The sequence below is a fragment of the Ictalurus furcatus genome, chromosome 25 (assembly GCF_023375685.1).
Source record: "Ictalurus furcatus strain D&B chromosome 25, Billie_1.0, whole genome shotgun sequence".
Lineage (NCBI taxonomy): Eukaryota > Metazoa > Chordata > Actinopteri > Siluriformes > Ictaluridae > Ictalurus > Ictalurus furcatus.
In genome coordinates this window covers 6,530,050-6,557,352 of record NC_071279.1, presented here as the reverse complement: position 1 = coordinate 6,557,352, position 27,303 = coordinate 6,530,050, and the positions used below count along the sequence as shown (strand labels likewise).

Genomic DNA, 27,303 nt, shown 5'->3' with positions numbered 1-27,303 from the left:
TTAGTGCTGGAAATGAAAACAAACTATAAAAAGAGAACAATAGGGTGGTTCCTGCAGATTGAACACAAACACACAAAAGGAGCTTATCTTGTTCCTGCAAAGGTTTTTATTTGCTTAAAGCATTCACTCTCAGGAACTCCAGCAAATAACCAGGAGTTGCTGGGTTGGTTTTCAAAGACCATATGGAAATATCAACTTAAGCATGTGCACACATGCCCAAGTTTTCAATATGTGGCTCAAAAACTGTGAAGGGGTTTAAAGCAAAGTTAGCTTTTGTAAATACAGTGCTCTAATATTGGCACCCTTGTTAAATATGAGCAAAGAAGGCTGTGAACAATTGTCTTTATTGTTTAGCTTTTTGATCTTTTGTTCATAAAAATTCACAAAAACACTCTGTTCTCATGGATATCAAACAATTGCAAACAAAACACAAGTTTATCAAAAAAAAAAGATATTTGTAAAATATAACTATATTTATATAATTCTAAAACAATAAAGACACATTTTCAGTGCCTTCTTTTCTCATATTTATCAAGGGTGCCAATATTAATGGAGGGCACTGTATAAAACACTTCATATTTGTGGGTTTGTGTGTACAGTTTGCACTGGGTACCAGCTGTGTGATGCAGTTCAGGTGGAGAAGCAGTTAAACTTGCACAGTAGCAAACAATCAAATAACACTGTTAATTATTGGGGCTCCTTGACTTCCTTGCATAAACACATAAAACAGCTAGGACCAGATCATTGATGCATGAAAAATACAATGCCTCCAAAAGTAAGACATTTCCAAAATTCAGCATAGACAGTCCTATGAACACTAAAAAACCCTACACACAGAAATAACCTCTCTTAAATAACTTTATTTTAAGAAATTATTATGATGAAATTCATTTCCAAGTGCGATCACACTGTGAGCTCAGTGTTTTGAGCATGTTTAAGACACATGGAGCACAGCCCCATTGCTCTGCAGAGTGGGAGAAATTTTTAATGCCCCTACTTAGATAGAACACTTCCAGCACGGAGACACAGTCATGCTAACATTCAGCAGATATATAGAATTGCAGCGTAGTGTTTACTTTTAGTTTATGGGATTCATCAACATTAGCCTTACTACTTTTCTTCTGCCCATTGACATGCTTTGTGCATTATGTGCAGCATTCTTTTTACTTGAACGTTTCAAATCACAGTTTTGATTTGATTTATACAGTATACTACTGTTGCACACTTAATTTTGAAGTTTAACAGTAATTCTGCAATATGTAAAAGGACAAAGAGTTTTAGTAAGCTGTACAAGTTGAAAATGTGGCACTCAGCAGGTTCTAGTAAACAATGTTAAATATTTAAAATACAGAGTAATGAAGCAGCTTATGGAGAATAAAATCAGGTATGGCAACAATAGCTGTTATGGGGGGAATTATCCATCCATCCATCCATCCATCTTCTATACCACTTATCCTTTTCAGGGTCACGGGGAAACCTGGAGCCTATCCCAGGGAGCATCGGGCACAAGGCGGGGTACACCCTGGACAGGGTGCCAATCCATCGCAGGGCACACTCACATACACACTCACATACACATTCATACACTACGGACACTTTAGACATGCCAATCAGCCTACCATGCATGTCTTTGGACTGGGGGAGGAAACCGGAGTACCCGGAGGAAACCCCCGCAGCACAGGGAGAACATGCAAACTCCACACACACGCTGGGCCACGGTGGGAATCGAACCCCTGACCCTGGAGGTGTGCTGGCGAACGTGCTGACCACTAAGCCACCGTGCGTGGGTGGATTATACTAAAGGAAAAAAATAAAAATCACAAGGCAATGCTACTATAATACATTTAAAAAGCACTTACATTTACAACACATTGAGTAAATACATCAGGAATGTCCATGTGGACACGAAGTATACGGAGTCTTTTCTTTAATATATATTTTAAAGTGATCAAGCATATACCATTATATCAGTTATCATTTGGCAAAAAACATTGCTTAGGTGAAAACCACCCAGGCAGAAGGTGCATTCAGTGTGTGTGTTTGTAGGTGATTTGTACTGTGCTATAAAAGCCTGGAATTTGTTGAGTTCACGATGAGCTGAGGCCCGTGTCCGACACGCCGCTGCCTCCTCGAACCTCACCTGAGCAAGGCACAGCTGTGCAGGAAATACTGTATGTGGAGCAGGCACAACTCTTCAGCGTCTCCTCAGGAATCACCTCTTTTATAGACACTTTCTCTTCTACTTTAAAGATGTTAGGCTGCTCAATCTGGGCTTCACAGATTCTGGTTAGGAAAAAAAAAAAGAAAGAAAAAAGCTACAATCAAACAAAAGTTTTAACTAAGAACAAAATGGCTGTATCTAAAAATGTTGCAGTGTCATTATCCTCACATGTCATGTGTCATTATCCTCACATGTCATGTCTCCTTTCTGATATAAATGCTCAGATGCCATCATTTATATCATAAAAAACAAAACAAATACAGCAGAATTGGGTAATATATGTAGTATAAGAACAATGCTTAATTATTACACTGTAAAGAACTCAAATTTGCATAATTGGCCATGCTGAAATTAAGAGTCACAATGCAAACTTCCACAAGCAAATCGTTTTCATGTGTCTACCTTTACAATCATAACGGCAAAAAGCGAAAAGTACTGAAAAATACAAATCAACCAATAATCCAGATCATCATGGTCAGTGGTATACATGATCATTAATAAATGTTTTATCTCCTCGAAATTGTACTTTTAGAAGGTACGCAAATAGTATGTAGAACTGTGATGGTTATATAAATAGTCAGTGGTTTATAAATGACAAGCTGTGTTTTTTGTTGTTGTTTTTTTAGATAGTCGTTACCTCACCATCATCACTTTCTTTCCCTGTTTATGGTAGGTATAGTAGAAGTGATAACAGGAGCTAATTTGTCTTGCGGATGATCCACAATATGAAATCTAACAATAAACCATTAAAATGCTCAACGTGCTTTTCATTAATAAATTCAATTTTAATAGTTATATTTAATATTTAATAGGAATAACACCGCAGACCATGTGGTTGTATGACAGTAATGCACTTCGGGGTAGTAATAGCACTCAGCTTCGTGTCGAGCCATATCACACCTCCCCTACATGGATTATTTTTGTATGACAGTCTGTCGTGTGGTAGTTTATTCCATTACGTCTTAAAGGCAGCTTTCATCAATGCTGAGGTCAAGTTTATATAAGTCCTGTGTCAAGTGACAAGTAACATAGGGTTGTGTTATGAGCTGTACTGAGATGTACTCAGTTGTCATGCCTTTCTTATATTAGTTCGGAATGTGTCGTTGCTCAACGTGTCAACTAAATCTGCCACCTGTCTCAAGTGCTGCTCATCAAAATTGACACACACACACACACCCCAAAGTAGATTCTTTCGGATAACCACATAGGCCGTTGTTTTATTCCTCACTTAATTGTAGGCTAGCCACTGGGGATCCACAGTAGCAACAATTATTAATACTAAGGCAACAACATCAGCTCTAAGTTCTTTAATTCATGAGACAGCTTGTAGCTTTACAAAGCAAGCTTCTATGCCATGCTGAATTAGGAGCCAAAGCAGCCATTCAATCCTAACTAAATCAGCTCCTGAGGATACAGAGATTAGTTAACACATGCACTGAACTGAAAACCCTTTGTGAACGAGTGAAATGCAACACTTTTGTGCAAAAAAAAATTGTATAATGCTGGGAAAACACAAATGAGGTGACCTAAATCAAATTGGTTAGGACACTTCTCAAAATGATGCAACAGGCAGCTGAACATGTAACGTAACCTTTAGCAATTTCACTATAGGCCTAACTGGTCATACACTTGTATGGTCAAACAGCCTCAGAGAAGACTGCTTCTACCTGTCAAGTTATCATTTCTACTGCCTTAGATATCATTGCCACAAAATAGTACATCATGGCAACAGTGCTTGTAAATGAACACGTTTTTTTTCCAGGCAGAAACCAGGAAGGCCAGAAACTAAACCAAACACAACTAAGACGTCGGTAGACATTACTGGCATCAGAGGTAGTTGAAACACCGATATTTGGCACCAAGCATTCAGAAATTCTGCAAGAAAGAGGAGAGATAATAGTAAAGTGGCTTTAAAAGGTTGGGAAAATAAAGTGATCAAGAGAAAATGAGAAAAATATATGCAACCAGCCTGGAGGAGTAAGAATAATTTAAATATAATTTCAGTGTGGCAGTCTGATCAGCAGATCGTGGAATTTAGCTAAAGTTGTAGCACAATTACTATTACACGTGACCTCACGGTGATGACTTAGTAATGGATATAAAGATTATAACGTGCATGTGACCTAATGATTTTACAAGATCAGCAATTACTACAAATGCCTTAGTCAGCTGGTATCTCCAATCACTACATCGACTGTAGATAATACTTTACTGTAGATAATAATGTACCTACATTGGTGTATGTACAGATATAATGGTGATTGTGAAAGTGTGTGTCAAAACCAGGGACAGAAAGAGAAACAAGGAACTGAAGCAGAAAATGCACACAGGATATTCCAAGTTGCATTACTGAAACGCAGGATTCATCACTCGTATCTTTAGAGTTGCTGGGAGAAATGCATATAGAGATGTACTCAGTGACCTGAGCAAGCTGCAGCTCCTTAAACAATCATGATTATATAATGACACATGAACACAAAAAAAAATATCATAAAACCTGTCATAAATGAGGCCATCGATGCCTTTCTCCCTGAGCAACTTCCTGTTCTCATGCTCATTGTTGTCATCTCCCCAGCAGAAGACCACCAGGCCTTTAGACTGGGCTTCTGTAATGCAGTCCATGTTGCGTAGCAGATCCTCAGTGTGAGCACTGATACCCTGTGAACAGGAACAAGCACAAGTTCCTTTCATACACGAAAGGACAAACTTAAAAAACTGTAAACAGGCCACTTGGCAGCTCATTCAGTGCCAGTCACCGTCTGCAAGTACTGTATATATACTTGTAAATATATTTAGAGAAACAACTGCAATGTGCTATAAACTAAAACTGTTAAAATTATAGAATGAATCAATATTTGTTATAGTTTGATTTTTGATATAACTATGCGTCTCACTATGTCACAGCTCTCTGATCAAATATCACTGCAACAGAAGATAGTCTGGACATCAAGCTGCACTCACCAGGATGTTCTCGCTCTGAGCAAAGCTCATGGCAATCTGTGTAGTCTGACAGCGTATATCCATCAGCTGAGGGTAGACCATAGACACGCCCTGAGTCAGGAACAGGATGGGATATTTGTTCTGCTTCCGCCGCACCCTAAAACATAACGCACAGGATGGTTACTCGACACTGAGTTAATTTTAGAATGACTACATCCAAAACTTTATGCATGATACATTTACATAGCTAACTCAGATGGACAACTTGATCTACAATAAACAAGCCCTTTTAGCACTTTCAGAAAACTAAACCATATACATGTAAAGAAAGAATTACATTCCAGAATGGATGAAAGCAGCACTCAAAAGAGTTAAAAAATTTTTTTTAAAATTATAATAATGTTCTTACATCGCACACACATCAGGGTCAAAGCAAGAGAAGACAATCCTTCTCTTTCCAGCATTCTGGAGCACACATGTGAGGATGACATCCAGGAACTGGTTCATGTTGAAGTAAGTGGACAAGTTTCCATCCCAGGAGCCATCCTAGTACAAGAAGAGGGCAATGGAGGAAATGATACAACAGGTTGTACCACCCTTTAAGTCTTATTAACACTTAAACAACAGATACACTTGAATGCAAACCTTCATCTGGGCTATCCACTTCAGCTCAATATTAAATCCTACAGAGTCCGGAACGGTCTGAAAGATCTGCAGTGAAACAATGTATGTAGTTTGAAATATGAAACATTTTCAGCACAATCTCTATGTGGGGAACACTTGATCTTGTTTGGGTGAATACCTGAGAAAGTGAAGGAAATGGTTGATGTTCATCTACATACTCCTCTTCATCCTGTAAATCTTAATAAAAATGCCCAAATCAGTCACATCTAACTGGAGATCTCTCTTCCATAGCTAGAACAAGAACAAGGTAATTGTATAACAGAGTTCAATATAAATATGACACACTAGTCTAGTCAGGTGTGAGCAGTGGCACAGGTGTCTGCCATCATACATGCATGTAACGAGAACATGTACAGTACACTAAAGTGTTGTGTTTCACTGCTGAATGAATCAAAAATAGTGGATGCGATAACACTTAACAATATTATATATTATACGATACCGCTATTATTAATTTAACAATTTTAATCTGCAACCCTTGATAAAAGTTCTGAAACATTTTCAGGTACACAACTGGACACACCTCCCTGCCTCAACCAATCAGCATTCCCTTAAGGCGGGTTTTATGCACAGCACCGTAGATATGCATAACATGCTGTTATGCATTTTAAAGCTGTACATGTCTGTAGACTACGCTTACTCATAAATCCCCTCACCCCGTCACAATCACATACAAAAATATGATTCAATGATAGGCTTCTATCATCTTTGTGATGTGCGAAAGATTTTCTCCTGCTCTTGATTTTCCTTTTTTTAAAAAAAAAAAAAAAAAAAAAGGCAATAAACTATAATTGTTCACAAACAATAACCTAAATGAAGACCAGAAAACGTATTTCCACTATTTCAGGTTTAAGTAGTAGTAGGGGAGAGCATAATAAAGTGATGATAAATATGACATTTTACTGTAGGCCTATTTAATCTTTGCCCTGTTTTTCCTCAGTCAAAAACAGAAAGTGTTGTTTTTGGACAAAATATTTCGGTGGCATTCTAACCCTAAGTTGAACATACATTGATATATTTTATTTCACATTAATGAATTCAAAATATTCTCAATTTCCCTTAAAAAAAAAACCATACCAAAAAAACCACACTTTTAGTGTTTTCAACTGATAGCATACTCTGACGTTAAATTGCAGAACTCCTAGGCACAATGTGTAAATGCTGACAGGTCTGGTGGTAATATTATATAATCAGAGCAAACCAGAGTTTCCGCTAAGGAATTTTGCTGCTGGCCAACATGTCCGGGGATGATAAAGTTTAGCGAACATATATGCGATTGTGGCAGTGGGGCCGTGGTCAAACGTGAGTGGTTAGCCTGAGTTTACTTGTGTGTGTCTGTTTGTGCTTTCAGAGCCTCCCGTAACAAGCGAGCAAGAGAGCGAGACAGAGAGAGAGAGATAGAGACAGAGAGAGACGACCAGCACAGAGACGCTTGTGTTGTTGAATGGGTCTGCTGAAAAGCGAAAGTAAAAATGGTGAGATACGTGGAGAGCTTATTTAGATATGCAGTTGCGAACATACTTTGTCTAACGTCTGCTTCATGTTAATATTTTTACCGGAAATTGTGTCTGACAATTTTTTACTTTATTGGACATTTTAAAATTTTAATGGCCAAAAATCGGTATTTACCGGCTAATGGAAATTCTGAAGCAAACGTCACAGAATAATATCGTGTAGAAATTGTAAAAATGGCTATATCGCACAAGCCTGCTAAATGCAGAGGTATTACTTTGCCTTAATGATGGAATATACCTTTGTGATCATGCACCTTCATAGCTGTAGAGTGGGCAAGCTGTAAGAAACAGAAAGAGCATTCAACGTGTGTCATTCACAAAATGCAAAAGATATGCAGACATTTAGATTTTAATAGGATATATTTGAGCAAAAATATATTTTTGGACAATGAAATCCAGTTGTAAGTAAATATTTACTTTAAGAAGCTGAAGCTGATCAAATGTCAGATCTTTCACAGGAACTTCAAACAACACCATAGAATTCTTGTCATTTTTCTGTGGAACACAATGTAGAATGCCGTCAGTGGCTTTATAATGGTTTACAGCATTAGCTAGTAAAGCAATCTTTCATCCAGAACTAAGAAAAAAACAAACATGTTGATAAACCTGGGGTTGAAGGGCAGCTATTATTCTGTTAGTAAAAGCAATAAATAGAGATTAGATTAGGGGTGTAACGATTCCAACAAGTCCAAGTTAATCACCTTCTTTGTGGAAATACAGCATGTAAGATCATGGTACACGATTGGAACCAAGTCCTTGGACAGATGGACATCAAACTCCACATAGGCAGCACCCTATATTTGAAGACATTGATATTTAGAGAGTTATATTACATGTAAACATCAATTAAATACATATATGCAAGTGAAGCAACTTTGGTAATGTTCTTACATGATTAGCAGCACTTAGAAATGAGGCAATTGTGTTTTCCCTGATCTTGTGATGTCTGCAACAGAGATTATCATCAATTGGAAATATACAGTTACAAACAAAAACCAAACAAAAGAATGTTTAGAACCACATTTCAGTGTACTGGAAACTAATCTATCAGCTGGATGGATGGTTATGACACGGGTGTTAAGCAGTAAGTTAAGAAAAAAAAAAGTACATTTAGTGAAATACAGATACAAAGTAACATCTCTCCAATAAAAATGTGCAAGTTCACACTGACAGGCCAAAACTTGTTGCAACATTAGGTGATTGAGATCGATTAAATTTGTCGACTGCTAATATTAAGCTTGGGGTTAACAGAAAACATTCTGAACCAGATGGCAAAGTAGGACATTTGTTCCATATAGCCACATTTCCATGCTCCATGTTTTCCATTCAATGAGTCCTTATAGAGAAAAATAATACAGGTTTTTGTACAACACTTAATGCAAATATAATAGATATGCCTTTTTTCATGGCTATTATCAATAACAAAAATTAACCTAAATTCTCAGTGTATAACATAAGGCGTAATTATACACACTCTATAAAAATATAAGAACAGTTAAGAAAACCATAGCTCCCTTGAGATTACTCAGCACAGAAAGGGGTTCAGTGTGAGAACATTTTTGGGCTTACTTGGCAGCATGTGTGCTCCCTGCTCCTCTGTGGCCCACATCCAGAGCACTCCCCTTTCTCCAGTACTTAGTGTAACACTGGTTCATGTCACAAATAAAGCCTTGAATAGGCCGAATAACCAGGTAGTCCACTGTAAATCACACAACATATCTAACATTAAAACCTCCTCCAGTCTTTCAACTGTAGCTACACCTAAACATGCAAGACTCTGTTTATGTGCACTGCCCATGCCTTTACATAGTTACATGGCAGTACTTTAACATGTTGACATAAACAAATGTGTCGGAAGGACAAATCTCTAGTAAATGATATAAATGTGAGTGTCAACAGATTAGACATATGATGGGAAAATAGACTAAAGAAAGTGACAGAACAGAGCAGAGGACTGTTTCTCAAGGTCATTGGCAGACAGCCTCTCTTCAACACACTTTTCTGTTTTCTATGGCCTGCTGAGATATGATGCACATAAGCAGAGCGAAAATCCACCCTGAATGACTTGCATATTAATACTTATAATTAAAATGTGATCTTTAGTTAAAAAAAAAAAAAAAAAAAAGAATTCACTTTTTAATGAAATTCTGAGTTCACTTTTTTAGTTTAAACTTCTTTCATCTTTATATTAATCTGTTTTCACTTTTGGATAACAGTTTCCTACGTTACCCACAATACAATTTTACAACCTGTTGATTGAGGTGCCAGTGGGATTTAGCTCCCGTTTCAATCTACCTAAAGAGAGTCATGCAGCAGTGCTTTAGGCTCTCCAAAGCTTCACCTTTCAGTCTAATACCACTGTGAATGCCATTGCGCATGTCATATTGTAATTCATTAAGCAGCCAATCTGAGTCTCTGCTGTAACCATGTGTAATTTGTTCATATAGTTGCTGTCTAAGATTTCCCCTCACGCAGAAACATGCAGCGCACTCTGAAGCCTGGACCCGGGTTCAGTGACAATGACTTTGTTGACTTTCGACACGCATGTTTCTTATGGTTAATGTCATGTCTCTGCCCGTTATGTAATTTTTTGTCTCTCAGGTGTTTATGTTTCCCCCTTGATTACGTTTGTTATTTCAACCCGTCGTGTGTCTATGTTTGGGGCAAAGCATTGAGAGTGTTTTCTCCATACCAAGCCTTTGTCCTGTGTTCATGTTTATAGTGTTTTGATCCTGCGTCTACTTTCTCGTTTTGTCCTTTTGCCTTGCCTGCCTTATGCCTGTTTGTTGATCGCCTGACCTTTGCCTGTTTTCGACCACGTTACTGATTCAAGTTTTGGATATGTCTGCTTGATTTTCTTAATAAAGCTCTTTACTGCACATGCATTCTGCATCTCCTCCTTGCTAACTGTGACAGTTGCATTACATTCAGCAAGTCTTCCTTTTGCTGTCTCCACTAAATCTACTTTGGACTTCTCATTAATGATGACATTGACAATTGCTGTAAAATATTGAGTTTTTAACAAAAAAAAAAAAAAAAAACCTGACCGTTATCCTTTAAGTTTGAGACGGGATTTTCTACTGGATTCAGATCCGGTGAAGGCCAATGCAGAACAGTGAACTCATTGTCATGATCGTGAAACCAGATTTAGACGATTTTTTTTTTTTGCTTTGTGATGGTGCATTATCATGCTGCAATTAGCTTTTAGAAGATGGTTAAATTGTGGCCATGAAGGGATGCACACGGTCAGCGACAATACTTAAATAGGCTGCAGCATTCAAGCGATGATTGATTGGTATTAACAGGCCCAAAGTGTGCCAAGAAAACATTCCCCACACCCTTACACTACCTCCACCAGCCTGGACTGTTGACACAATGCAGGTTGGGTCCATGGATTCATGCTGTTGGCACCAAATTCTGAGCCTATTATCTGTGTGCACCAGCAGAAATCAAGATTCATCAGACCAGACTACATTTTTCAAATTATTTCCCCGTCCTGATGATTGATGTGAACATTACCCGAAGCTGCTTGCCCGTATCTGCATGATTTTATGCTTTGCACTGCTGCATACCTCTGACTTTGCCAATGGTCTGCCTGGAATTTCTGCTCATGATTGGGAGAGTAACCACTCCATTATCCTTGCCACTTTCCAGAAAGGAAGATGATAAGAGGCAGGCGATGCCAACATGACCTGGGTGGACGTCACCCTGAACGACTTTTTTACTTAGGTCCTCCTAAAGGATAAACATGGGAAACAGTGAGTAATGGGAAATTCTGAGCTTTCTTTAAAGCAATTTATTTAAAAGCTATACTTATATATAAAAACTCCACCCACACTAACGAGACAGAAATTAGATAAGTTTACAGGGGTAACATTGGAGTATAAAGAAATAAAAGTCAGGATTTATCATAATTCATACCTCAAAAAACTCAAACACAAGCTCAAGGTTGTCAGGCTCCATAGTGTGAATACTGTACTCAGTCCACTGCGCTGGCTCCAGGGCGTAGCCACACTCTGGCTGGGTATGACGGGACTTATAGCCACCATCACTGATCATACTAATCTCTAGTGTGGTAGTCATCTTGTGCCTGGACGAAGGGCTCTCCTCCTCATCTTCCTCTTCAATACCCGCCAGCATCAATTTCAATCTAGAGTATATAAATACACTTAAAATTCCACACTTTAAAAAAAAAAAACACATAAAAAACCCAGAACAACAAAAAAATCAAACAAACAAAAATGCTCTTTCTGTGAATGAACAGTACCTAAAGCGAGATGTCTTGAATTCCTTCTTGGTAATGGACACTGGTGGCTTAACAGAGTGATGGAGACGTAGACGGATCTCTGTCTGACACGTTAACCAGCCAGAATCCACATATTCAGCACCGTCTGCATGGCAACACCTCACTTTAACACAAAGCTGGAACAACCTCACAAAACTTATTTATGGTATTTGTAAATTATATGCAACTTACTACAGAATCCAAACTGCCCATCATCAATTTCATGGTCCACTTCTGTAAGACAAAACTAGTGTTAGTATTATTTTCATCTTCCTTAACTTCTCATCTATAAAAGAGGAATCTCCAGGGCAGAGCAATATTACATAATGAAGGCTCTTTCCATTTTAAAGATCGTAAATTGATGTACTCAGTTTTTTTAATTTAAATGTAACATTAAAATGCCAGAATTAAAATGACAAAATCTGCAAACTCACAGAGCAAACCTTAAATGCTTTGCACTAGAAATACCTCCGGATATTTGTACATGACTATTTCATATAAGCATGAAGTACAGTTGTAATCAAAAGTATTCAACCCCCATTGCAAATCTGGTTTATTGTCAAAATGTACAAACTTTCAGCTGTTTGCAATGAACAAATTAAACAAAAACAATTGAAATAGTTCAACACAAAGAATGCTTCCAGTGGTTTCCCCAAATTCAACTGAAAATGCAACTGATAATGACTTCTCCAGTTTCAAAATTATTCAACCCCCTGAATAAAATCCCTCACAACAACACAAATATGCGAAACATGCGTTGTCTCAAGCTACACCTGATACTACTAATCAAGGGCTTCATCAGTTGCACCAGGTGTGCTTGAGCTGGAACACATGAAATACCTGAACTGACTAGGGGTAGAAAATATGTGAAATACCTGAACTGGCTGGGGGTAGAAAATATGTGAAATACCTGAACTGTCTAGAGGTAGAAAATTCATGAAATACCTGGACCGGACAGAAAAAGGAAGCTATCAACGGCTGCAAACAGATTTCTGAGAAGGCAGGTTGTGAAAAACCCTCAAGTGACTGCAAAAGACCTGTAGCCAGACTTTGTGGTAACAGGCACTGAGGTTTCAGTGAGCACAGTAAGGCACGTACTAAACACAGAAGGTTTCCATGCCAGAACTCCAAGACGTATACCACTACTGACCCAAAAGAAAAAGAAAAGCCAGCTCAAAATCATATAAATAAGCCACAGAAGTTTTGGGATTCTGTTCTGTGGAACAATGAAATAAAAACTGGAATCTTTCGGCACAATGGATCAGCGGTATGTCTGGAGAAAGAAGAATGAAGAAAGAACACTCTGTCCACAGTCAAGCGTGGTGGTGGCTCGGTGATGCTCTGGGGCTGCTTTGCCTCCTCTGGCACTGGAAACCTGCAGCGTGTGGAAGGCAAGATGGATTCACTGAAGCATCGGGAAATCCTAGGAGAAATCGACATGCCGTCTGTGAGGAAGCTGAGGGTTGGGTGTCATTGGACCTTCCAACAGGACAATGATCCAAAGCATACCTCAAATTCCACCAAGGCTTGGTTGCAGAAGAATCCTGGAAGATTCAACAGGGCCATCACAGTCACCTGACTTGAACCCCATAGAAAATCTCTGGTGGGATTTGAAGAAGGTGGTTACAGCACGCAAACCCAAGAATATTACTGAACTGGAGGCCATTGCTCATGGGGAATGGACTAAGATTCCTCAGGAACACTGCCAGAAGCTACGTGTCTCGTTTGCAGCAGGTCATAACAGCAAAAGGGTGCTCTACTAAGTACTAAAGATGCTTGCCATGAAAGGGTTGAATAATTTTGAAACTGGAGAAGTCATTATCAGTTGCATTTTCAGTTGAATTTGAGGAAACCACTTGAAGAATTCATTGTGCTGAACTATTTCAATTGTTTTTGTTTGATTTGTTCATTGCAAACAGCTGAAAGTCTGTACATTTTGACAGTAAACCTGATTTGTAATGGAGGTTGATTAATTTTTATTGCAGCTGTATAATCAAGTTTATGTTAGGTGTTCATGCTGTACATGACATGATAATTACAACTTAAATATTCTTTCTGTGTGAAAAGAATTATCTTAAAGGCATTTTTTCTAAAAAGCTTCAAGGCAGTGTGCGTTAAAAAGGATCAAAGAAATAACATTGTTCGGGTAATTAGCAATGGAGAACACCTCATGGCACCAACAATAAGCACACCTTGTGGTTTATAATGCGTGTTTATTGTTGGTGCCATTTACAGACAACAAAATCTGTAAACTCACACAGCAAACCTTAAATGCTCTTGACTAGAAATACCTCTGGCTTATTGTACATGACTATTTCATATAAGCATGAAGCATGACATGATGTACAGTCGCAATCAAAATTATTCAACCCCCTGTGAAAGAAATGTATTAAGTCCGTGTATTTTTATTTCTTAAAAAACTCATCTCTGTTTCTGTCAATCTATATCAGACCATGTTATCTAGCTAGAGAAGTGCAGAATGTTCTGAACTCCTTTTGAACTTTATGTTGAACTTGTGCTGACACAAACATGTTACTACCTTTAGAGTTGTCTGCACATCTTCTACGAACTTGTAAACACAGAGATAGCTGGAACCTCTGACCTGTTCTTGAACCGTTGCCTTAATGGTTTCCACTTCCCTACTGAAATTAGCGGATGTGCAGACATACACTGACATCTTCAGTATATATATAGTGTGTGAGAAACAAAGAAACCAGAAGCGCTTGATTCTTGTTCCTGTATTCATCTTTCTGTAATAAACATTTTCATCAGAGAGGATGAGTCTACTGGTGTTTGTTAATTTCCACCACACCCCATTGCAACTCAGGTTTATTGTCGACATTTACAGACTTTCAGCTGTTTGTAATGAACAACTAACACAAAAACAATTGAAATAGTTCAACACAACGAATGCTTCCAGTGGTTTCCCCAAATTCAACTGAAAATGCAACTTATACTGACTTCTCCAGTTTCAAAATTATTCAATCCCTTGAATAAAATCCCTCAAACAGCACAAATATGCAATACATGTGTTGTCTCAAGCTACACCTGATACAACTAATCAAGGGCTTCATCAGTTGCACCAGGTGTGCTTGAGCTGGAACACATAAAATACCTGATGGCTAGGGGCAGAAAATTATTGAAATACCTGAACTGGTTTGGGGCAAAAAATAAATTAAATACCTGGACCGGACAGAAAAAGGAAGCTATCAACGGCTGCAAACAGATTTCTGAGAAGGCAGGTTATGAAAAACCCTCAAGTGACTGCAAAAGACCTGTAGCCAGACTTTGTGGCAACAGGCACTGAGGTTTCAGTGAGCACAGTAAGGTGTGTACTAAACGCAGAAGGTTTCCATGCCAGAACTCCAAGACGCACACCACTACTGACCGAAAAGCACAAGAAAAGTCGGCTCAAAATAATATAAATAAGCCACAGGAGTTTTGGGATTCTGTTCTGTGGAGCTCTGAAACAAAACTGGAACTTTTCAGCACGAAGGATCAGCGGTATATCTGGAGAAAGAAGAATGAAGAAAGAACACTCTGTCCACAGTCAAGCATGGTGGTGGGTCGGTGATGCTCTGGGGCTGCTTCACCTTCTCTGGCACTGGAAACCTGCAGCGTGTGGAAGGCAAGATGGATTCATTGAAGCATCAGGAAATCTTAGTTGAAATCGACATGCCATCTGTGAGGAAGCTGAAGCTTGGGTGTCACTGGACCTTCTAACAGGACAATGATCGATAGCATACCTCAAATTCCACCAAGGCTTGGTTGCAGAAGAATCCTGGAAGATTCAACAGGACCATCACAGTCACCTGACTTGAACCCCATAGAAAATCTCTGGTGGGATTTTCTATGAAGGTGGTTACAGCACGCAAACCCAAGAATATTACTGGATTGCTCACTGCTCATGAGAAATGGGCTAAGATTCCTCAGGAACGCTGCCAGAAGCTATGCATTTCGTTTGCAGCAGGTCATAACAGCAAAATGGTGCTCTACGAAGTTGAATAATTTTGAAACTGGAGAAGTCATTATCAGTTGCATTTTCAGTTGAATTTGGAGAAACCACTGAAAGCATTCATTGTGCTGAACTATTTCAATTGCTTTTGTTTGTTTTTTTCATTGCAAACAGCTGAAAGTCTGTACATTTTGACAATAAACATGATTTGTAATGGAGGTTGAATAATTTTGATTGCAGCTGTATAATCAAGTTTATGTTAGGTGTTCATTCTGTACATGACATGGTAATTACAACTTAAATAATCTTTTTGTGTGAAAAGAATTATCTTAAAGGCATTTTTTTTAAAAAGCTTCAAGGAAGTGTGTATTAACAAAAGGATCAAAGAAATCAAAGAAATAACATTGTTCGGGTAATTAGCACTGGAGAACACCTCATGGCACCAACAATAAGCACACCTATAGGCCTTGAAGCTTTTTGAAAAAATGGAGAATGTATAACAGGACAACGTGAGCCTACCTTAGATAGAATATTTTGTAAACAAAGGAAATATAAAGGAACAAAGCAAATACAAAGCAACTAAATAAAACAAGTAGCACAAATATGGTGTTCCTTAATATTTGTTCAACTATTAATTTAAAAAAAAAAACACTAATTAATTATTATTAACTCTTATTCAATAGACTTCTAAATGCTAAAGAAATTGGTAGTAAATCATGATGTAGTAACTAAGGAGGGGTTGACAAGTGATGTGAAGCCATTAGGTCAGTGTGTTTTTGACTGGGAAAACATGGTGTACAAGTAAGTTGGGTAGTAGGATAGGGATCTTGCAAATTATTTAAACACTGAACCAAACCGTGCACTATTCTGCATTTATATACCTGAGTAACTCAATGACCGAGGCTGCTGATGGGTCTCCCAATTATTGACTATGACTTGACATGGACCAACTGCATTCTGTAATTTCAATGTTTAACATGGTGTTAAGATTGTTGGGGGGAAATTACAATTAAAGCAGACTTTGGTCTCAACCGAAGTCACACTCTAAAATAAGTAATTTCAGCTGGTATAGTCACCACTCTCTCAGCCACCCAGTCACTGTTGGTTGACATCTGAAAAGTGGATTCATTAGTCAAAAGAAATACATTGGCATTACAAGGCTACACAACTACTTTGACAATCTGAATCATATTTCTGTCTTACTGAAGAAATCTAGACACTATTATACTTACCAGTCTGAAAAGAGAAACTGTTCTGACTTCAACAATGGGAAGATTATTCAAAACAGTACTAACATTTAAAGCTACAGTGTGTAGGATTTCTTGGTTAAAAATGAAAACAGTAGCATTACTGTATCAGGGGAGATATGCTACAACAACATGTTCCTGAGTTTCTGTGAATTGCCATTAGGGCTGCACAATTAATCGAATATTGGTCTCGATTACGATTTTGACTGCCCACGATTACATGAACATGATCGACTGCGATACTGACGTTTAAAGTTCGTCCTCCGGTCATAGAAAACTCCGCTGCATATCAAGTCAAGCACTTCCTAAACTTACAGCCAATCACCATAGTCACACTTCCGGGTTGCGGTGCAAAATGACGTCATCCCTGTGCCACTCTATTGGTTGATTTGTCTGCGTCTCTCCTACTGTATTGGCTTTTCTGCTTACGCCTGAATTGTTTTCATTTGGTTGCATATTGTTATATTGGATTGCATATTTTCATTTAGTTGATGGTATTTTTATTTTTACTCATCCTATATTTTGGGTACAACTGTATTTATATTTTGCTTCTACAAATGATGCACTTTAAGGACCACTCTAATTTGATGCAAAGATTTGTACATTAGCAGGAATGTAGCACAACATGGAGGTGAAAGCAGCGGTCTGCTTATTTAAATGTGAAAGTGCAAGAAAAATATGTTGCCCCTAAAATCAATGAATAATCACGATAAATAATCGTGATCTCAATATTGATCAAAATAATCGTGATTATCATTTTGGCAATAATCATGCAGCCCTAATTGCCATTGGACTTCTATAATACAAACATACAGGAATTCAGAGCTGTCAAATTCGATTTGGCGGGAACACATGCTTCTTACACCAGCTCAGACTAAGTATGTCCAAACTAATCATGTCTGAAAGATGTACGGCCAAAGGCCCACCCCCAGATTTTCAGTACGCCTTAATACAGTTGAAAGGGAAAGGCTTCTCTGTGTTGAGTTAGGCATCTCACAATAAATTGACCTTAATGACACAGAGCCAGGCAGGCATGCACATACAGTGCACTGACGCATCATAATTCCTTCACACAAGGACTTGTGTTTCAGAGCTAGTGCACCAGTGTTGGCCAGCTAGTTTACTACTATCGGCTTTGTTCTGTATAATGATCTCAAAGAAGTAACACAGTTGTACACACATGGAAGTAACACAGTAACAAACAGAACTGGGTCGAGGAAAGCCAGTGTTATCGAATTAGCTGTCTAATGTTAGCGCGTTAGCTAAAAGACAAGCTCTTGTTTTGGTTCACATCTCAAACCACATACTACCACAGTACACTATGTCAGTACAACAAAGCTGTCTATACTAGTTAAATGTGTATAATTTGCCTGTCACAGCCTTCAGAGTATTCTGCCCAGTGGAGAATCATGCAGCACAACCCATGTTACAAACTGCTTCTACAAGTAGCTTGAAATATCATTATTTTACCGGAGAGGGTGAAAATCCCAAATCTTACATGCTGTAGCTTTAACGCGGTCTACAAATCACCATAAGCTACACCTTAGAGAAAAGTTAACATTTCTAAATTAGCAATACTAACTTTATTAACTGTTAGTTATTCAGTGGAATTGGGTTGAAAAAAATGATATCTAACTCGGAAGCAATCTAGAGCCTGCATCATTCAGTAACAGGGCTGTACAATTAAACAAGCATAATTATCCATACTCATGTGTAATAAACAGAAAAGATAAATGATAGAATCCTATGCATGTGTACCCTTGGTGCATAAAAAGTGGTCCTACATATAAAAACCAAAGCTAAATAGATGTTTTAAAAAACTGCGTGGAGTGTTCAGAGAGCCTGTATGTCCTTTCTATTGTGTATTCTATGAGAGCTGTCAAATGTGTTCTCAAAACACATGCACTCAAACAAATAACTCTATCATGATATCAGTAAAATTATTTTAATGCTGATTTGCCATAATCAGGCAACCATTTTCAATAAAAGCAAACTATAAAAGCCAGTTATCAGCTCCCCAAAAGTAAACATGCATGAGGAGAACCTGGTAGCACCACTCCTCCCACCAAGGCTGACGTGTTTCGCTTATGAAAAGGTACTGATGAATCATACAAAAAATTACATTCACAGAGAAAGAAAGATAGTGTTTTTTTTTTTTTTTTCTGACGAAAGAAACAAAACGGTTAGGCATGCAAATCCTATTTACATGTACTGTCAGAACTACAATTACATTCAAATGTTCTAAAATTATAAGCAAAATCATCAGTATATTTAGTTTGAAATATAATACTTAAAACAAAAACAAAAAAACTCTTGTAAAATTATAAACATTTAACATTTTTTTGGAATCTAAAATAGTCTAGTACAGGTCTAGTAAGGAGTACTTAAGTGTTCAAATGTGGTTTAGAAAAGCTCTCACCTTTGATTCCAGGAAGAACCCCTTAAAATAGCGATAGCTGATTTGTACTCCCTTTGAAACTGTGATGGTCCTTTTCCATAGATTGCTGGAAGAAGAAATATTGTGGCATGGTAGAAATGACCTCTGATCATTAAAAAAAATAAATAAATAAAAGGTATTGACAACGTGAAAATAAGTGCACACATACCTATCCTCCTCTGCGGGTTGTAGGGGCAGAGCTTTCTGATAACACCAACTGCCGAGAGTCTCGCAGCTTCCAACTACTGCTATCACTTCACCTGGTACAAAAAAAATTAAAACATTAAAAAAAACAATTCCTCAAATAACTGAAACTGGAATTGCTGCATTATTAAAGGAGAGATCTACACTGAACGACCTGAATATTCATCGTTATAATTAACATGGTCTTCAATGGCCTCCAAGATTTATGTAATAATGCAAGTAGGAAACATTATTACTACTATTAATAAGTATTACTACTTCTTTAGTTTAAATGTCAAGTTTCAACTTTCATACTAATATGCTCATCAGTACCATCATGTTTGTCATCTCATAGATGGCTAACTAGACTAGCAGAGTCTCTGCTGTAACTCAGCACAACTGTATAGCTGCATTGCATCCTGGAACTTTGGGTCCAACATTTGCTGTGTAATTCTATGCTGGATTTCTCAATAATATGACATTGCACAACACTGGAGGATGTGAGAAAAGATTGAGAAAAGAAACTCTTGCTCGTCATCTGACATTCAGCGACATCTGACCTTTATCCTTTAAGTTTGAGATTGTTCTCCTCTTTAATAGATTTTTCTCTTATTAAAAGCCGTTTAGGTTACGGTGTCTTCCTGCACCGTACTGTACTCTCCTGTGAATACAAACACACAGCTTCCAACCTGAGGCACCTGTCTACTATTATTCATTCCACCGTTCAGGCTCACTGCTCTTACAAGGTCGTCTGATGAATACAACAGGCGTTAAGTTAAAACAGACGTAAAAAATGTTCCAAGGTCGTGGACTACCAGATCAAGCCATGAACATCTACTGATAAAGTTACACCAATCAGATTTTTTTCCAGTTTCGATACCACGGACTGGTGATAGAGCTATGAGTATCGATTATGGTCTGACATGCACGTCCTGTCAGTAACTGAGAACGTTCTGCTGCCAGCCAGATCCTATTGCCAGGGGTCCATCTGAATCCTAGATCACACTGCACCGACTGACGCCGACCGACGCCGACCGACGCCGACCAACGCCGACAGTCACCAGCTTTCAAAAGTTGCCCGTTGGATTCATGTTCACACTGCCCCAACAGACACCAACAAACTTTTTAAAATTATTACTTTTTTAAAGTAATAGTAAATTCTTACTCATACTGGTGTCTTTACGTGTCGTTCTTCACCTGAAAAGATGAAGAGTGAAATGAAAGAGGTTGTGGGTGAAATCTTGGTTGTTGTGACGTAAGAGACAGGACGTTTACTTAAATTAATGCGGAGAACTGCAGACAGAGGACGTGCAGGGCTTTCAACATTTTCTCGGTTTGCCCCCAAACAGTTTCAACAACTCTGAGAAAGACATCTTAAGGTAAGCTATGTGGTAAGCTAAGACCATTATTAGACCATACGTTATGAACAATATCTTTACACAAAAGTAAGTTATGGTAATGCAAGTTATAAAAGCGATTTCGCGTTATACCTTTTTTTACCCTCTTCTTTCTGATTCGTCCAGAAATCTGCCATTTTATACACAACAATGATTAGCACGCCTAGCACCTAGCGCACGGGCTTTCGTTTCTACTGCGTTTTCAGGGACGCTTGTCTCATTGTCATGGCAACAGTTTGTGCCCAGGTCAGATTACAGCAGAGTTTGTTGGAAAAATCACACCACTCTGCTCAGATATCCCACGACCGACAAACTCCGATGAACATGTTCAGTCCGTGAAAACAAACACTGACCAACGCCAACAGACACAAACAGGGTTAACACACTGATCTGACAAAACCCGAAAAACGTGTCTGTTGGCGTTGGTCGGCATCCGTCGGTGCTGTGTGAACGACACTTAAGACTGTCCATCATATGCCTGCCAACTGACAAGCACTGTATTTGACCCCCATCCTTCATCTAGCTCATGGTGAGCCCACAACTTGGCTCCATATCACTATTTTGCGCTAGGTTATGTGCGTGTTTCATACGCTTGTCACCCGCAGGGCCTGGTCCTGGTAATCCTAATACATCCAGCCAGGATACATTTACATATCCTTCTGTACCTTTCGTGGGGTTTTTAAAAAAGATGACACTTTTCCTGATTTCTCTCCTCGGATCCGTTCATCATGGGTGACTCTACAAGGAGCATTAGGATCCCAGATGAAATATGATCCAATAAATATACATTATTTCAGGCCTGTATCACCTCAGCTGAGTATCCCTGTTGCAGCTGTTTTGTCCGATTTTTAAAGGACTTCTTGATAAAAGATCAGGATTAGGTCAATGTAATCAAGAAAGCAAAGAAATGAGTTTTGTTCCCTTCAAAACGGAAGCTACAGAAATTCCAAAGAGACTTCATGCAGACAAAAAGATTTTATGGCTTACCAATGATTTCTTATCAGATATCGCACTTACCAAGCGATGTAGTTCCTCTAACAGTAAGCGTCACTTGAATACACTCCATGGTTGCTATTGAGGTACAGTTAAAGGAAGAGGACAGAAAGAAAGACCTGAAAATCAAACAAAAACAACAGCAAAAACATCAACAAGCTCAGTATAAATAAAATATATTTGAAACTGTGCGCGTGAATGTGTAAGGTGTATTTCACAAGGTTCTGCAGATGTACGTAGCCATTTCTGTGCTGTGACACCGAGACTTAACTGTCTTACTGGAATAAAGTTGGTTTGACGTTGGACGTTTGATATTCGCAGATATGCGGAAATTAAGGGACCGTCTCTAAAGTTACATACGACATTGTTATACACGATTCTAACTTCAATAGCATTTGAAGGGAATGACGTACAGTCACACGTCCAACTGTAAAGTGTTCATCTAGTTGTCAGCTATGACGCACACCTTTTAGATTTCTGATATGTATTCAAATAAGCTATTAAATCATATGTAAATTAGTTATAAATTTCACTAGAGAATGGGCCCATAAAGGTGTGCATTATACCTGACACCTAGATGAACACTTTACAGTTGGTTGTGTGACTGTACATCATTCCCTTCAAATGCTATTGAGCTTTAAATTAGGGTATATTTTGTCTATGAGCCCATGCAGTAATAAAATACATGGCAATTTTATATATGATTTAATAGTTTATTTTGTTAAATATCAAAAATCTAAAAGGTGTGCGTTATAGCTGACAACTAGATGAACACTTTACAGTTGGTTATATGACTGTAAGTCATTCCCTACAAATGCTATTGAAGTTAGAATCGTGTTTGTATGTAACTTTAGAGACGGTCCCTTAATTTCCGCACGTCTGCGAATATCGAACGTTAAACCAATTTTATTCCAGTCACAGACTGATCCGGTGTGATTTAACATATATTATAGAATACTAAAAAAATCGAGCTAAAAGCATACTATAAATCAGACAAGTTTCTACCTGTTCGTTAGCGTTAGATGCCAAGAAAGTCATTAACACCGCAGTGCTAACTAGCTAGCTCTGAAATAAGCTAATGTTTCTAGTTATTTAAACATAAATAATAATACCAAAAATGCCAACGGTAATATTTCCTTTAAAAAAACCATCTGAAATGTAAAATTGTAGGTTACCGTGAATGTATAGTCAGAGAACGGAGAACAACACGTACTAGCCGGGTATCCCACTAGGCGGCTATCTGTCGGTAAACCGGTCCCAGCCGGTTCTATAGTGATGAAAGCATCAGCAAAGCGAGCACGAGCCCTGAATACGGCACTCAACGTTAACTTTAACACCAGCAAACATCCTATGGCTAATACGGAATACTTAAAAGAATGTTAGACAAGTTACCTTAGAAGGACGATTCACAGGTATTCACAGGCAGACTATACAAAGTCAGCACCAGTCGGATGCTAGCTGAACTGAGACTTCTCCATGTTTTCAACTAGTGTAATGATGATCAAGTCGCAGCGTGCTGCACTGTCAATAAGCCACGCCCCAGTGCGCGTGCCAGCGAGCGGCTCAAAACTCTCATTTAACAGTAGTGAGCTACAGTTAAACTATACACTTGATATGTTCAAAGGACATAAAATGTTTAATTTTGTAAATGCGTTAACCTCTCCAGTTTAGGATTGTAGTCCATACAGTAGTCTTTCATTCAAAAAGCGAGGGGAATTTAGCCCCTCCTACTTATCCTTGAACGGACGTCACGTTGGTGAACAAAATACTGTGCCTCTGGTGCAGTATTTCTGAACCGGGGGGGACCCCTAGTGGCCGGCGCCGTAATTGCAGGAGGTCCGTTGGAAAGTATCAAAATATGTATCAAAATATTTTCAAATATATCATACGCCCACCAAATGTAAGAACAATTTAAGATATGTTTTAAAATGAACAAATTTGGTCATTCGCGTGCATTCACAAATATCATGTTAGCTGAGCTGACGATCGTTCATTGATGGATTTATTAAAAATTTATTTACAAATAAAATGATAATTTGCAAAAACCTATGAGTGGGAGACAAGTTCAAGTGTCGCATTGATGGATAAAATAAACAAAAGATCATTCAGAGAGTCAAATTAAATGTCACACCAACAATAAAATGTCAAATAAATAAATAAATAAATAAATAAATAAATAAATAACTCAGTCTTTCGGATAAGACGTTAAAACGAGGTCCTGACTCTCTGTGGTCATTAAAAATTCCAGGACACTTCTTGTAAAGAGTACAACCCCGGTGTCCTGTCGAAATTCCCCCATTGGCCCTTTTCTATCATGGCCCCCTAATAATCTCCATCTCTAAATTGGCTACATCACTCTCTCCTCTCCACTAATAGTTGGTGTGTGGTGGGAGTTCTGGTGCACTATGGCTGCTGTCTATCATCCAGGTGGATGCTACACACTAATGGTAGTTGTTATCTGTAGTATAAATGTATAAATGTAACTGTAACTAACAAAAAAAAGTAAATCTTAAAACGTTGTGATTCCGTTTTAAATGTCCAATGTTAATATTATGTATGTTAAATATTAATAAAATAAATTAACATATATAGAAATGACTGTTAAATATATAGCCTATAATTGTTGTGGAGTGAGAGGGGTAGACCTACGTGTGGATTGTTCGAAATATGCTAGGGGTCCAGAGCTCACAGAAGGTTGAGAACCACTGCTCTAGTGTAGCTCGCTCTACGTCACTACGCTGGTCCAGTTCACAGGTTCAAGACCTGGGGTTCAGCCATTACAGCGGTACTAACCTGCCCTCTATCGGAGACTGGTGCTCATACAGACTGAAGGCGTAAATACATTGTTACCAAAAGTCAAACCAAAGTTTCTCTGACTCCCTCTAGTGGCTGGCTGCAGTGCAGTTCTTAACCCCGCCATCATAAACATTTTTTTATTTTTATTATTTTAAAATTATTTGATTTTTAAAAAATCTAATATATATATATATATATATATATATATATATATATATGTATATATATATATATATATATATATATATATATAGCTTTATTTTTTTATTTTGGTCAGGGTTTCAGGGATCCAGAACCTATCCTGGGAACACCTGGCAAGTTGAATGGGATGATAGTCTAATGCAGAACACTATGCACACACATATTCACACCTAAGAGCAATTTAGACTTAGCAGTTCACCTACTGGCATGTCTTGGGAGGTGAAAGGAAACTAGAGAACATTCATTCATTTTTATTTTATCCTGTCAAGGGTCAAGGTGGCTCCAGAACCTATCCTGGGAGGACTGTGTGGGAAACAGAAATTCACCCTTGATAGGATGACACCCTGCACACACACATTCACACACTCATTCAAACCTAGGGTTAATTTTATCATATGCACTCTACCTCCAGAGAACCCAGAGGAAACCCACATGGACATAGGAAAAACATGCACAGACAGTAAGCTAAGCTCAGGGTTGAACAAGGGACCCTGGACCTGTGGAGCAATTTTGTGCCATTTCAAAACATTTTCAGGTCAAACTTACAACCATGACAGCTCTACATAAATGTAAGTTTGTTGTTTCTGGTATACAATCCAACAAAATTAATTCAGCACTGATTCTCAAATGAGGTGAGACTATATGTCTATATGAGTATGACTATAAATGGTATATATTTGCTTGTATTTCCTCATTTGTAAGTCGCTTTGGATATAAGCGTCTGCTAAATGAATAAATGTAAATATAATGTAATAAAGTAAAAGTTTGATCTATCAGGTGCACTTGTTGGGGAGACATTTACTGCATACAAATGCAGCTGCAGTTGAATCCCCTCCTACTGTATGTCTGACATATGACACATTACCTATTGGGTAGCAACAAGGTCCCTGGAATATAATCTAACGTAATTTTTCTTTTATATGATAATATAAAATAGTGATTGTTTTACTTAAATGAATCTTATTAAGACACCATCATTGGCATGCTATACATATTTCTGGATATTTAGGACATTTGTGCTGACAATCTGACTCAACATTTTTACACTTGAGAGTATTAGCTGTAACATAAGACCCATACCTACAGATAATCATGAGATGTCTATACAGGGTCTATGTCTAATGTAATTTTCATGAATAGAGTGAATGTTTAGTATATACTGTGAATACTGAATACATTGATCAGATACAAATGCGATCCTTCACAGTTTCATCTCTATATCCAATAGGTCCCTCCTGGTAGCAGACTAGCAAATAATGGCTGATTATGCCCACAGCTAACTCTATTAAAATCTCTGCAGGCAGCACTAGTGATGAGGGGGAAAAAGTATTTTTACAGGTCCATCATAATACTGCAGGCTACAATCCACTCTGAAGTCTTTTCCTCTGAAGCTGCAAGCAGACTTAGTGAATTAAAACCCCTCTCTATAGTACACTTGTTAATACTTTTGATAAATAAGACATGATATTGTTATGATTAATTCAACACTGTAGCTTCCACAGGTTCCCTGACTTAGTTACGGTTTGCCATATTTTGCTGGAGGTTTGCTGAATCTTTCAGATGAAGTATTTGAGAGCTTACAAAATGACTCTTAAATTGGGTAAACAAATAATTATCTTTTGCTGTGATGCATACTTTATTAAAAGCATATCACGCTCAAATATGCATATACACTCAATATGCATATTTATTCAGTTATATTTATATTCAGATATATTTATCACGCTCAATATATGCATTTCAGTGAAATATTGTGCTTCAAAAACCATGATTCCACATGCAAAACATCATCCACTAGAATATATGCAAACATTTTGATTATATTAATACATATTGCAGCTGTGATTACAATATAATTCTAAAACAAACCCAAAAAAGAACAACTATATGTGAGTCTGTTTTGCACCACAGGTTAAATTTGGCTTGAAATAAAACAATGATTTTTTTCATCCTCGCATAACCCAATAAAATCATTAGTGTTTTTAGATGTGCACATTGCAGACTACTGAAATATCAGTATTGAAATGTAAAAACCTATAGTTTCTGTACAATAACATATGTATAATAACTATAGTTTCTGTACAATAGTAAATAGTAACTGCAGTTTTTGTACAATGAAAAAAGCAACAATGAATATGAAGGACATCATGGGTACCAATGCAGTGTTTACAACAGGAGTCATCACAAGATAAACTCGTTGGTCTAAGTGTGCAGAACTGGGCAAACCCAATGTCCAAATTGCACACATCATAAGACCATATGAGAGTCTTTTGAGCATCTGAATGAACAACCCTGGTCCAGAAGATAGTATAGTGCAATAAAGTTCTGCTGAGTTCTGTGGTTATGATGTTGAGGCTTTGTGCCTCTTGTGTTCAGTATAGGTGTGTTTTGAGGGACAGGAGGGTGTTGAGGAGGCTAACTGCCTGGGGGGATAAAGCTGTTATGGTCCT

General features: G+C 38.0%; 1 protein-coding gene across 14 annotated transcripts; it reads right to left on the bottom strand.

Annotated features, from left to right (window-relative positions):
* Positions 1–83: 83 nt before the first annotated feature.
* gpcpd1 (glycerophosphocholine phosphodiesterase 1) lies at positions 84–23,552 on the bottom strand. Of its 14 annotated transcripts, none has more exons than XM_053613684.1 (23): positions 23,249–23,552; positions 21,881–21,975; positions 19,453–19,543; positions 19,266–19,350; positions 18,891–18,944; positions 16,676–16,711; positions 16,481–16,556; positions 11,837–11,878; positions 11,627–11,750; positions 11,281–11,509; positions 10,932–11,094; positions 8,929–9,058; positions 8,251–8,305; positions 8,061–8,153; positions 7,777–7,854; positions 7,598–7,637; positions 5,964–6,022; positions 5,807–5,872; positions 5,571–5,707; positions 5,183–5,318; positions 4,719–4,879; positions 2,141–2,283; positions 84–1,797 (listed from the first exon to the last, which is right to left on the bottom strand). In XM_053613684.1, exons 2-23 carry the CDS (start codon positions 21,927–21,929, stop codon positions 1,793–1,795), a joined length of 2,052 nt encoding a protein of 683 aa, XP_053469659.1. In that variant the 5' UTR covers positions 21,930–21,975; positions 23,249–23,552; the 3' UTR covers positions 84–1,792. The 14 variants fall into 14 exon arrangements, with proteins under 14 accessions (XP_053469659.1, XP_053469656.1, XP_053469661.1 ...); XM_053613688.1 differs by lacking the exon at positions 84–1,797 and adding an exon at positions 2,390–2,428 and having other exon boundaries at positions 2,147–2,283; XM_053613675.1 differs by lacking the exons at positions 84–1,797; positions 2,141–2,283 and adding exons at positions 3,057–4,096; positions 23,032–23,161 and having other exon boundaries at positions 23,249–23,539.
* Positions 23,553–27,303: the final 3,751 nt, after the last annotated feature.

Excerpts from the sequence above, each read along its gene's own strand:
- gpcpd1 (XM_053613674.1), bottom strand. The coding sequence starts at position 21,929 with ATGGAGTGTATTCAAGTGACGCTTACTGTTAGAGGAACTACATCGCTT. Across the intron at positions 19,351-19,452 it reads CAACCCGCAGAGGAGGATAG|CAATCTATGGAAAAGGACCA; the intron begins GTATGTGTGCAC and ends TTCTTCTTCCAG. Across the intron at positions 11,510-11,626 it reads TTCAAGACATCTCGCTTTAG|ATTGAAATTGATGCTGGCGG; the intron begins GTACTGTTCATT and ends TATATACTCTAG.